Below are 13,073 nucleotides of genomic sequence, written 5' to 3'. Positions count from 1 at the left end.
ATGCAGAAAAAAGAAAAGTGATCCCAGTATAATGTGTAAACTTAAAGACGAGATTAAATAAAATAATTATTAGAATTTACATTTCATATGATATCTCGCTTTTTTAGATAAACAGATAAAGTAAATGTAAAATTGGTCCAACGCTGTGAAGTAATGATTAGCACATCTGGCCATGAAATGAGCAGGCCCAGGTTCAAATCCTGATTGGGACAAGTTACTTGGTTGAGGGTTTTTCCTCAACCAACTGAAGCAGAAATGTTGGGTAGTTTTCGGTGATGGACCTCGAACTCATTTCGCCATCATTAATTTACATAACATCCATACAATAGCACGGGTTAAGTTCACAGTGTGGTAAGCTGTACTTGTACAAGAGCACAGCCATTCAGCTACCCAACCATTCACAGAATAGGAGTGGTAGGCACAATAAGTCTCAGGCTGCAGTGCAAACCTTCGGGGTCCCTCCTCCGTACAAGGGGGGAAAAAAGTAAAATTGTCTATATATTTTGTTACAATTTTACTTTATTATAATACCTTTATTAAAAGATCATATTCCAATACAATGTACCAAGGTCAAGCTATAATGGGGAGAGAGAATAAATTATGTCCCCATAATCTCGTTATATCCGAATTCTATGGTTTTGCTTTGTCCCCCCAAGGAAACAGTTCTCTCTCCGCCTATGGGCTCATTTGTTTTTTCATGAAGGCTTCATGAGAACATACAATCACACCCGAAACAAATTCTGTTCCAACAGTAGAATAAATATTGTATATTATGAATTCTATTCAATTCAGTTAGACTTGACATCCTGCTTTCTGCTATCTTCCATTTAAATACATTGTGAAGAGAAATTTTGTTCGATTCGATTCCGCTAAGTGGGGGTGGGCCTTCAGGAGGTTGTCGTTTTAAGTTTCCACAGCCTACAGTTATTCCACTGTCCTACTTGTAGTCCCTTCTGGTCCATTGCTTGGTGAATATAATATGCTTCTCACGTTAAGGCAGGTTTACTTCTTCCCCTCTTTCCAGTGGGAGACCAATAATCATTAATATTTTAATAAAAAAAAATGCTAAGTATGGGAAAAAAAAAAAAGTAACAAACGAAAAAAACGGGTTTTCCCAGCAAAGTGACCCCATCCTCCACCTCAAATATAATAATATTTACAACAATGCTTTAAATTTTGAAGTCACTTTTCAATGACATATTTAATGGTCTCATCCCTACTTTTGCCTTATTGGTGTACGTACTTGCTTTTTGTTCAGAGTGCAATCTGAACATATTTAACATAAATAATTTAAAGCATAGATAATTATCTAGTATGTTTTGTACTTCTCACAATGCCAGTAACCCTTAAGGAAGAAAAGAGTAATGCAATAATGGGGAAAGTATCAGAAAAGTAACTCGTCATAGGAATCATGCAAGGAAATAGTTTGCGAACATTTTGAAGGAGAAAAGGACAGTGATGGACCATTCACTCCCATATGTAAGTGATTAAGCAAATTGCCATCAAAATTGACGAGGACATTGTTGCAAACCTAGAGAAAGAGAAGTTCAGTGTAAACAATCACAAGACTGAGCAACTGTCATTTAAAATCCTAGAAAAGATGGGGGTAAAAAGAAATTTGAAAAAGTTGCTTTTTAATAAGAAACAATTGACACGATAAATATAAGTTCGGCAGTAGTAATGAAAGAGATCTAATGAAATGAAAAGCATTATAAGAAGGAATATGAGCCAAGAGCTAGTTGAAGTCAGTGTATGCAGTCCAGCCAGCAACAGTAAAGCAATATTGCCTAGTATGCATACCAAGTTCGCTCATTATAATGCCACTGTTCAATTCTTTCATTGTGTACATTAAATGTGTAACATGTTCAGAAAATACTATCGTAGAACTGCGAAATTCACAACACTCCGAATGAGACTGTATAAGAACCGCAGTTCTAATCCTGATGCTTCCCTAGTTTTTATTTTATTTTATTGGGTTATTTTACGACACTGTATCAACATCTAGGTTATTTAGCGTCTGAATAACATGAAGGTGATAATGCCGGTGAAATGAGTCCAGGGTCCAGCACCGAAAGTTACCCAGTATTTGCTCATATTGGGTTGAGGGAAATCCCCGGAAAAAACTTCAACCAGGTAACTTGCCCTGACCAGGATTCGAACCCGGGCCACCTGGTTTCACGGCCAGACGTGCTGACCGTTACTCCACAGGTGTGGACGGTTCCCTAGTTATGGGTTATTTAGTGTCAATGGAATTGGTGACAGCAAGATGAGGCCAAGAATTTGCTATGGATTACCTGACATTCGCCTTATGGTTGGAAAAAATCTTGGGGAAAAACCAGAATCGAACACAAGCTGAACGCAACTCTGAATCAGGAGGCAAATGTGCTAGCCTGATCCGTTACTGAAAAGATCACCTGTGATTTGTTGTGGACAAAGTGGAACAGAATACTAATACAGTAGAACTTCTATTATCCATGGTAATAAAGGGGGTGAACTGAAACTGTTAATCAAAAAATCGGATAATCCATACCATAAAATATTTTCGTAAATTATGTGGACTTGCACTTTTTTAATTTCCTCCATGATCTTGTGTTTAACACTCTAGGTAGTGAATCAGTATTTCTCTCACTTAAGTCTGGTTGTCAACTACAGGTTTTCAATAGGCAAGGAAATTCTTGTAATGGCTGTCAACTGAAAAATAGGAATAGTACAGGTCTCGTGTTGTAGATTTACGTACTTTATACACTTTATTGTTGATTTTTATTAATTCTCGCACATGCGAGATGAGCCACAGTTTCTCTTTCCCCAAACAACTCAATTACTGCATTTACACTTTTCTCGGTACTTAGCAAATATGTTTTCTTTAGGCACTCATCGAATATATTTTATATGAAGTAGAAATTATACAGTACAGCGACTTGAACAGTAGACCATACTGTGTAAGTGCCAAGGCTTGTAATAACTCTCTCTAGTACTTCATGTTTCTGTAGGAAAAAAAAAAAAAGAAGAGGGAGAGAAAGACAGTCAGATAATCTGGCAATGGTTAATAGGGTGATGGATAATCGAGGTTTTACTGTAGTTACCCCTGCCATTCTTATTCCAACATTGAAGTCATCTCATCACCTTATAATCATTAAGTATCTACAATTATAAAGTTTGCTAAAATAAATAATTACAATTGCTTAAATTAAGCTGATAAAAAGAGTATTATGTGAACAGGAACATAAAATAATCCAACAAAAAAATTAAAGGAAAACAATATGAACAACTAAATACACACTAGTATCTCGTGACGAAACCAAGAAAAGTATAGGTGTAGCTCAGTTTTGATTACTCGTTGGATATAACATCTACTGAAGTGCAGTCAAGTCAATCTGACAGTAAATGATAATTAGCAGCCTTATACTGGGAAGATAGAGAAAAAATTATTAATACCAATATTCCAGATAGCACTAGTAACTAACCAACCGTAATTACAGCTGTAATGTACTCCATAGTAGATCTCAGATTCTCACGGAAATGGCAACAGGAGCTCACTGATCAGTCTTCGGTTGTGAAGAAGGCAGCCGGGAAATGATTCACTCAAGCACATGCAGTCGAGAATTTACAACTGATCAATTGAAACATTTGTTCAGTCGGTCACGAGCACTCAAGGTTGTTGCACTACAATTACATCACCTTTTAATGTCTAATATCCAAAACAGCCTACCTAAGAAGGTTACTATTTGTTTTTATATCAGACAGCATGAAAAGAAGGAAGTATTTCAACATTTAAATAAGGAACATAAATTTCTAAATAACACAATTTTTAAAATTAAATAGGCCCTAATGCTTTATATTATCGATAATGTTATTCAGCATTCTTATTTTGAAACTTGTTATATCAGTAATGAAAATGTAGCTTAGTAAATATGTGATTGCATAATAAGAACAGAGATTTTGTGATGCATCTCAAATTTCTTCAAAAGAAGACAATCTATTTCAGTACAGTATTTAATAAAAAATAAACCAAATGTTAAAATTTTTATAATAGTATATATTAGGAGATGCTTAAATCGCAGACAAATTGACATTGGAGCTACTTACAGTAAGGGGATGCAGATTCTGTTATTCCATATTCAATGAACGTATCACGAAATATCAAGGAGCAAACGAAATTCGTGCTGAAGTTATTCCAAAATTAAAAGAATCAATGAAAAAACCGCTATATGGTTTTAAAGTCAATAATATTTGAGCAATTTTATCTAGAATTTCCTCCTTGGTTTCTTTAATATATTTACTTTTGTCCTGTGACATTCCAAATACGATCGTTACAAAATATAACTGTTCTGTTCAACTAAGGGATAATCTCGAACATATTTATCTTTTTTAGTGTGGCTTATACTTTATATTTACGCTCCTATATACAACATAATAATAATCCATGGTGCTACAGTCTTGAAGGGCCCAGACCAACCAGCTGGCCGCTGGCCTCACATTCACATGCCAAAGCAGAGGTGGACGATCATACAACCAGAATGGAGGTATCGTACGGTTAGCACGATGATCTCCCCACCTCCCCCAGCAGTTATAGCTGGTTTTCGCAATCGGTTATAAACATAGTTCGTTAAAAAGTTATTTTATTGATTTATTAATTTATTATTATTTAAATATTTTATTGCAATTTTTTATTCAGTCTGATAGCCTGTGCATCTTCTAGGTTCACTAATCAGGTAATAGGGCATCAAGCAGTATAATAATTTCCATTGCACATATTATAAACCATGCCTGCACAAACAGCGCTCAACAAGCGCACGCGCTCCTTTGGAGCGGGAGAGCGGTGTTTACCGCTCGCTGAAACGGAGAGGAAGATACGTCAGAATGACATAGACTTGCTATAGGTAGAGGAGAGGGAAACGACCACTCAGTTATCTATTGGAGTGCAGTGTGTAGGCCTATTCTCAGTAACTGTATCACGTTGCTTACCTACTGCTACAATACAGTATGGAGGAATCTAAAAGACGGAACATAACATTTAACATTTAACGATTTACAGCTCGAACTTTTTGATCTTCAATGTGACCTAAGGGCTAAAGATCGTTTGAATAATACTACTAGCCTGGTTGAGTTTTACAAGACTAAACATTAGCAATAATATCCACGACCACATAGGCTGGTTGTGAAAATGATTGCTATGTTTGGCTCAACATTTATATTTGTGAGCAACTGTTTTCTATAATCAACTTTAATAAAGGCAGACATCGAACATCTGTAACTGATGTTTCATTACGATCAGTAGGCTACTGTTCCTTTCAGCTGCCAACAGCATAAAACCTTGTTTTCATGTACTGATAAATAAAAATATAACAAAATGATATTGTACATTTAAGTAGCTATAGAATTTCTATTACTTCTGTAAAATAAATATTTCTTTATTAATTAATAATAGTCCAAGATAGTTTTGCAAACACTGAACGGGAATTCATTTCATAAGTACTCGTAATAGTACTTCCTTTTGTGTTTATTTCATACGAGATCCACCCCTTCTTCCAGTCCACCCTTATACAGAGCGCAGCTAATATCTGCATTCCGCTCATGAGCTGTGAGCCGGCTCGGAGAGCGCAAACCTTGTGCAGGCCTGTTATAAACACATCGATCGAACACAATTTTCAGTCTATGATACCCTTCAAAAGACAGAGGCTGAATGGTTGATCATGTTACTTCATTGGGTGTTTCCTTTCTGTGGAGTCTGGAAATGCAGCGGTCAGCCTGCTGCATATAGTACAGAGCAGCAGATCAATCGTACATGTTTATCATGACTCTCGGTTGGTCGTTTGTATTGGAATGCAAAGCTCTGCTCCATAGGCCTATGCCTTTTTAGACATTCCTCACAATTACCTAAAACTTGATCGATTAAAAATCTGTTATGCTCAGACTTCGAAACTTAGTACCCAAAAAAAAACAATTAACTATGACAAGGATAATATAGACAGTGAATTCAGAGATTGTCAGAGTCAGTGAGTGGACAGGTGGGGGTTCGAAGGACAGGCACTGTAGCATGACAACAAAAAAAGTACTTAGATTGTACACTCCAGCAAAATAATATTACGTTGGTGATTTTCATTTATCTTATTTTTAAAACAAATTACAAAGAATGTTGAAATATTTTATGTAGTCTGTAGGCTACAATGGAGCCTATACACTATATACAACATGAGATGAAGAATATACCTGATACACAATGTATAGCATAGAATATGCATATTATAGCCGATCTCTATTAACACTAGTTTATTTTCATTTCTCTTTTCTTAGTTTATGTTTACAGCTTACAATGAACCACAACAGTTACTGGATGTGTGTCAAATGTCAGTTTTCTCCTCTTTTCTGTAAAACTATTTTTGTACTGTGAAAAACTCTGCTCAACATCACACGACATGATTGGAGCAAAATAAAAATACGGTATATTTTTTTATATTTATGCGAGATATTTTAGATGCACTTTTATCAAAAACCATGTCTCGTATTCCACATAAATGTAAATAGCCACCGTTTTGTAAAAGAATTTTATTTAGTTTCCGTGTTACTGATTCGGTAAGTGATGTTTTTGGTGTCTTGTTGATACTTTTGGCCAGTTCATCGAGCAGAGTCATGAGATTCATCTATAGATATCCATATTTTGTTGTCCGCCACGACTTGCCTTATTTTGTGCAATGTACTGTACTTTCATAGCATATTTTTAAATAGCTATTCCTTAAAGTAGCATCAGACGGGAGTTTTCTAGAAGTACATTTCTCCACGAAAGCTTTGAACTAGGGACTGTTTACTTTATTGAAAGGGATATTAGCAGCTACCATCATTTCAAAGAGATCAAGAAAAAATTGTGATTATTTGAAACTGGTGCAGAAACTAATGGTAAAGATAAGCGTTCACTACATCGTATCGCACTCATTGGACGAATCGCACGGATCAGAAAAAGACTATCTTTGCTGTAATTGTTATGTAACCGCGTTCACTACATCGTATCGGATGCATCGCCTCTCGGCAAATCCGTCCACGTTTCTCGGATGGGCAACTTTTCCGATGCGTGCGATCATGGCCTTCTTTAATAAATCAATTTTAATTGATCAACTGTTACTATTATGTTGCGCCATGTTCAGTGTCGCGCCAAAATGGCAGACAGAAAACTTATTTCGCGTGTAGAAAATTGCGAAGAATTATATAATTTGAAGTGTTCTCATTACAGTAATCAAGTCGTTTCTTGCAAATATATTATGTAACCAATATTTCTTTCGTTTCTTCCTCTTCAATTAAGACGCATGAAGCAATTACAAATTCTTATTCGCTAACAGACGTAATTAATAGGCCTAACCTCAACTCCTCTGTTTTCAGTAATGTCAATATCGTACGACGTCATGTTTTAAACAGCTGATAGGGGAATCCGATGAGGCGATGAGGTGGAGCTGTTACAGTGAACGCACTGCATTTAAAATATTTGTTGCGTGTGATTCGTACGAGGAGTGAGATACGATGTAGTGAACGCTTACCTTAACTCCTCTTTTGAATGTTCTGAAAGAAGTTAAAGATTTTAGGCATGTCTTTTGCTGTTACAATGATCCTTATTAATCGACGTTTATCCCCTCATATCTCAGCATCACATGTGATGATGTGCCCATTTAACTGAGTGACGCGGAACTCTAATCAGCAGGCCTGTCCAACAAGTGCCAGGGTAGCTGTGCCACTACAGATCTGCCATCAGCCAAACTAATGCTCTGGACATAGTTAACTTGAACCAATGGTATTCTACGCTTTCGGGTATTAAGTTTCTAAATCTGGTTATGATTTAAGATTATCACGGTGTTCGACGTGGTGAGAAATTTTTGGTTGTCATTAAATTAAGGAGAACAACGACAGGAAAACCTATCTTTATACTAAGTCCTGGCCAAACTTTGAATATGGTACAAACCATTTCACTTGCGACAGAAATATTTGTGAAAAGGTGAGAAAGGATTTGATGAAAAGTCGGCTAATTAACAAGCTAAGGTCTGTAACAAGTAGTCTAGAGTCTCTGACACATAGCCCCGTAGGTCTGTGACAGATAGCCCTGGGGTCTGTAACAACCAGCACCAAAATCAGTGACAGCCTCAAAGTGTTACAGATAGCCCAGAAGTCTGAGACAGATAGTCATGAGGTCTGTAACAAACAGCCCCAAGATCTGTGACAGCCTCAAAGTGTTAAAGATAGCCCAGAGGTATGTGACAGGTAGCCCTAAGGTCCGTAACAGATAGCCCCAAGATGAGACAACATCGAGGTATGTGACAGATAGCATCAAGGTCTATGACAGGTAGCAGTGATTTTATGACATTTCTTCTGTGGCACAATGGTGCTCATCCCTATTTCAGTTTCATTTACATCTTCGAAATGGATCCAATAGGAAGGTTCCCCTTTCCTTGTTCTCTAGGTGAAGGAGCTGATATGTGACTCCAAACATCGGAAGTTTCTATACTCATAACAGGGCGCAAAAGTTAAAAAAAATATCGCACAACTTTTACTTTCAATATTATCTGGGAATAGGCCGATCAAAGGATCGAACATAACAGAAAGAGAAAAAAAATATTACATTACCCGTTTATGTCAAAAAGTTTGGATAAATTTCAGAACACGGATATCTTCCTTTTCCTTACTCCAAAATTCCAACCTTGTGCTCACAAAATAAATTATTGGCACTGAAAAGTGCCTTTTCGTAAGCATGATGATGCACATTCGACAAACACAGACAAGTCTGCTCTTTTCGGTATTTGAACGACAGGAGAACCTATCTTTATACTACACAGACAAGTCTGCTCTTTTCAGTATTTGAACGACAGGAAAACCTATCTTTATACTAAGTCCTAGCCAAACTTGGAATATGTTAATAATATTTAGTCAGTGAGCTATCCGTATACTGAAATTTTCCCAAAAGTTTAATTACCTCGAACATAGCAGGTGACTCCAATAAAGGTTATTAGATCAAGAACAACGAATTTTCTCAATGCCTTGTACATATCTCAACAGGAATGGGTACCGGATCATCCTCTAAAATGAGGGTTTGAAAATAATTCTGCAAATTAGTCTCCTTTTTTTTAACTATCACAGCACAAATAAAGTATGTACTAACATGCAACCTTTGTGGATAACAGAAAAGTTTAAGAAATTATTCTTTTAATATGAAATGATTGAGAAAGGCTCTCAAGTAAGAGGTCACGTATTATCTTAGTGATTAGGCCTACATTGGGAATATCAATCAATTTAAAACAGTTTCATCCTCTATTAAAAAAAAAGTATTTTGAATTTTTACAGCCTTTTAAATATACTGCAGTCTAGACATTAACACAAGCACTTTCTGATGCCTTAAGATTAACTGAAATGTATACATATCCACCATTTATAATCTTACGTTTCCACTTTACCCACACTGAACATGCGTTCTTTTATCTGTATTATTGCCATAGTAAAAACACAAAGTACCATAAACTTGGACAAGAAAGGAAAACAAGCAAAGCAAAACACAAAAAGCACAGGAATTTTAATTGTGGGGGGAGAGGAGGAAAAAGCAGACAAGGGTGCTAAGTGCAAATGATTTTGCTTAATATGTACAAAGGGTTAATAAACTTGAGAGTTGAATCAACTATTGTACAGTCACAGACTACAGGACCATTCAAATAAATATAAATATAACGAATGTTCCCACTTACAAGAGGCACACGACCCCTCATGTCCTCCAGTGGGTGTGGACTGTCATTGAAGAAGGGGCTCCCTGATTGAGAATCGAGTATCATTTCATTGGATTCATGAGACAGGAGCATGTCTCCCATCCACATCATTCCTAAATCTAAAACAAAAACAATCTCTTTTAAACACGAATAATGCCTGACAACCGAAAGTAACAACTGAAGACTAATAAAATACTTTCATAATAGCTTATCATTAACACCTACATTAAGACTAAAACACTCAAACAAACTTCCATTAAATTCTTAATAACTAGAGCAAAATAATGCTGCAGGATTTAGATTTCTGAAGAGCACATTATGAACAACAATAAAGGCTATACTATGAAATTATATTACTCCAATCAAATATTACAAAATCTGTTAAAATTTTAAGAAACTACGAACCGTCCCGAGTCGCCATTTCCATGACAAAGGAGTTCCCTTAATATTGGATTTACAATGAAGTTATCATTTGTAATGCAATATGAACGTAGAAAACACGCTTTATATTATCATACCCATTAACGTATGGGATATGAGTTATATTTAGATATAAATAATACACATATTTAAAGCAAAATCCGAAAGCGAACAATAGAAACACAAACTTCCACCGCAAGCCCTCCACAACCACCACAATAGTCAAATAGTTTTACGATAACTATTAAAACTCAGCTAATATCCAATAACTGCATCAATACATATTTTAAACTGTATTCACTCACTACATTTCTGTATATTATTAAAACTCATGCAATCATATTTAATAGTGTGTCTCTCATAACTGACGACAGTAGTATTCAAAGATTACAAAAATATAAATACCAACACATCAACGACAACATAGGAAGGGAAATTACCAATCAAAGGGAAATTCTTTAATAAGTGATAACGACGATAATGAAACCATCTTGTACTGCCAACCTGCTAATTTTCATGGAACTAAGTGATTACGTTATAGTAGTAAGATAATAATAACACTTACTTATGGTTTTTAAGGAACCCTGAGGGTGCCCCCGGAGGTTCATTGCAGCCCTCACATAAGCCCGCCATCGATTTCTATCCTCAGCAAGATTAATCCAGTCTCTACAATCATATCCCACCTCCCTCAAATCCATTTGAATATTCTCCAATCTACGTGTCGGCCTCTACAAAGGTCTTTTTCCCTCCGGCCTCCCAACTAACACTCTATATACATTTCTGGATTCGTCCATATGTGCTACATGCCCTGCCCATCTCAAACATCTGGATTTTGTTCCTAATTATGTCAGATGAAGAGTACAATGCTTGCAGTTCTTAGCCCCAAATATTTTCCCAAGCACCTTATTCTTAAACACACTTAACCTCTGTTCCTCTCTCAAAGTGAAAGTCCAAGTTTCGCAACCATACCGAACAACTGGTAATATAATTGTTTCTAAATTCTAACCTTCCGCTTTTTTTAATGCAGACTGGATGACAAAAGCTTCTCAACCGAATAATAACAGGCATTTCAAGAAGAAGAAGGAGATGATGATGATGATTTATATTATTATGCCAATTAAAGTCTGGGATATGAGTTATATTTATATTAGATTTATTATTAGGTTAAACGAGCGTTGAGAGACTTCCGCCGATTTTGGAAGACACCGACGCACTTAGATTAGGTTAGGTTAATTTAGGCTTTTATTATCCCGTCAAGATAAGGTGAAAGCGACTGAGTGTGACTTTTTGTTTTCTATTTGGCAATTCAAGTGCGTCGGTGTCATCCAAAATCGGCGGAAGTCGCTCAACGCTCGTTTCACATTATTATGGTTATTATTATTATTATTATTATTATTATTATTATTATTATTATTATTATTATTATTCAGAGATATATATTATTTATGTTGCAAATAAACAGATTATTTGAATTAAAGAACTTCGATAAAATGTGTTTGATTAGAATGTTCCACTTTTCAATTAATTAATTATAACTCTGTGACCAACTGACCATGATGACGTAAAACGTTAGGTAATTCAAATTACGCACCTAATGCAAGTTTTCCGCACCTGATGGCAGATGGCGTTGGATTAGCCTTTACCTTTGAAGGTGCGCACGGTTCAACTTTTCTTTCAACTTCATGCATCCAAGCAATGCATGCAAGATTGATATATAATATTAATTAATATACAGAGTGATTCACGAGGAAAGGTAAAAAATTTAGGATGTGAATTCTGAAGTCATTCTGAGTGAAAAAGTTCCTATGAATATAGGTCCGTTTTCGAACGGTTACGGAGATATGGCTCTTTGATTTCACAAAAACTTCAAAGATTCCATTGTACTAACTCGCATTCAGAGACAGGTAACGGACAAATTTAAAGTTTACATTCACGTATGCATACATACCTAATATTCTAGAAGTCGATATTTTCGCACATTTCCAAAGGTACCTCCTTCTGCTTAAATGCACTGTTGCGCTCCAGCGTGTATCGCGCTCATCGCTCGGGAGTTCTTATGCCGCATCCAAAATACGGTCGATTAGCGCCTCTCTCATTTCCCCCTTCCTTTGCTATACCAAGTCTTTCATCTAACCCCATCATAGACATTAAATACTCTTCGATGTGGTACCCTTCTGTTCGAAAAGCGTCGTTCATATTCAGCGACGGCACGCAAAGAACTTCCATTGCACAAACCAATAAACATACACAATATCGGCGTATTCTACAGTAGAAAATTTATAAGCCATCTTGAAAAACACAAGTTAACACTTCCAATAACTGTACCTGTATAACTACTGTACTGTAGGTAGCTGACTGAACTGCTGTGAACCGGTAAGTGATAGCGTATTTGTTGTGACATTTGTATTGCCCCATCACCCGGTTTGTTTCTCTTCTATTATCTACATCGCTCACAATGCAGATTCCAATGTTACGTCATTCATCGGTGACCTTGTCTCACGTCAGCAGCATATGGTAACATCTGATTCACATTGGGGCGAGACGTTTTACCAAAAAAAAAATGCATCTAGCTCCGCCATCGTTCGAAAACGGACTTATGTTAATATGAACTTTTTCACTCAAAACGGCCGAAGATATCGTATCCTAAATTTTTTACTTTTCCTCGTGAATCACTCTGTATACGCAGTGAAGATGACGTCCAATACGGCACACCATGCAGACACAAAATCTTCATGCATATTAATTGAACGCGCGTTTTGAACTTGATTCTTTCAATATTCTTCCCTGATTACTTGGGTACAGGCATGGAAAATTGAACTGTGTAGGTGCCATTCCCGTTTTTCCCCATTAGGCCATTCTTTTCACAGCACAGATAACAGCGTGTGCTTATCGTAAAGGATTCCCGACTTACCGTTTCTGTTA

At 36.4% G+C, this 13,073-nt stretch overlaps 1 protein-coding gene across 2 annotated transcripts in view; it reads right to left on the bottom strand.

Moving 5' to 3' along the window:
* LOC138709022 (polycomb protein Sfmbt-like) overlaps positions 1–10,385 on the bottom strand; it is an 83,902-nt gene extending 73,517 nt beyond the window's left edge. For both annotated transcript variants that reach the window (XM_069839482.1, XM_069839483.1), the window contains exons 1-2: positions 10,137–10,385; positions 9,714–9,850 (exon numbers count right to left, since the gene is read on the bottom strand). In XM_069839482.1, coding sequence (XP_069695583.1) covers positions 9,714–9,850; positions 10,137–10,158 — 159 coding nt within the window. In that variant the 5' untranslated portion in view covers positions 10,159–10,385. The remainder of the gene's footprint in view (positions 1–9,713; positions 9,851–10,136) is intronic.
* Between the last annotated feature and the right edge of the window lie 2,688 nt (positions 10,386–13,073).

The sequence above is a fragment of the Periplaneta americana genome, chromosome 11, assembly GCF_040183065.1.
Source record: "Periplaneta americana isolate PAMFEO1 chromosome 11, P.americana_PAMFEO1_priV1, whole genome shotgun sequence".
Classification (NCBI taxonomy): Eukaryota; Metazoa; Arthropoda; class Insecta; order Blattodea; family Blattidae; genus Periplaneta; species Periplaneta americana.
This window is presented reverse-complemented; position numbering and strand designations above follow the sequence as displayed.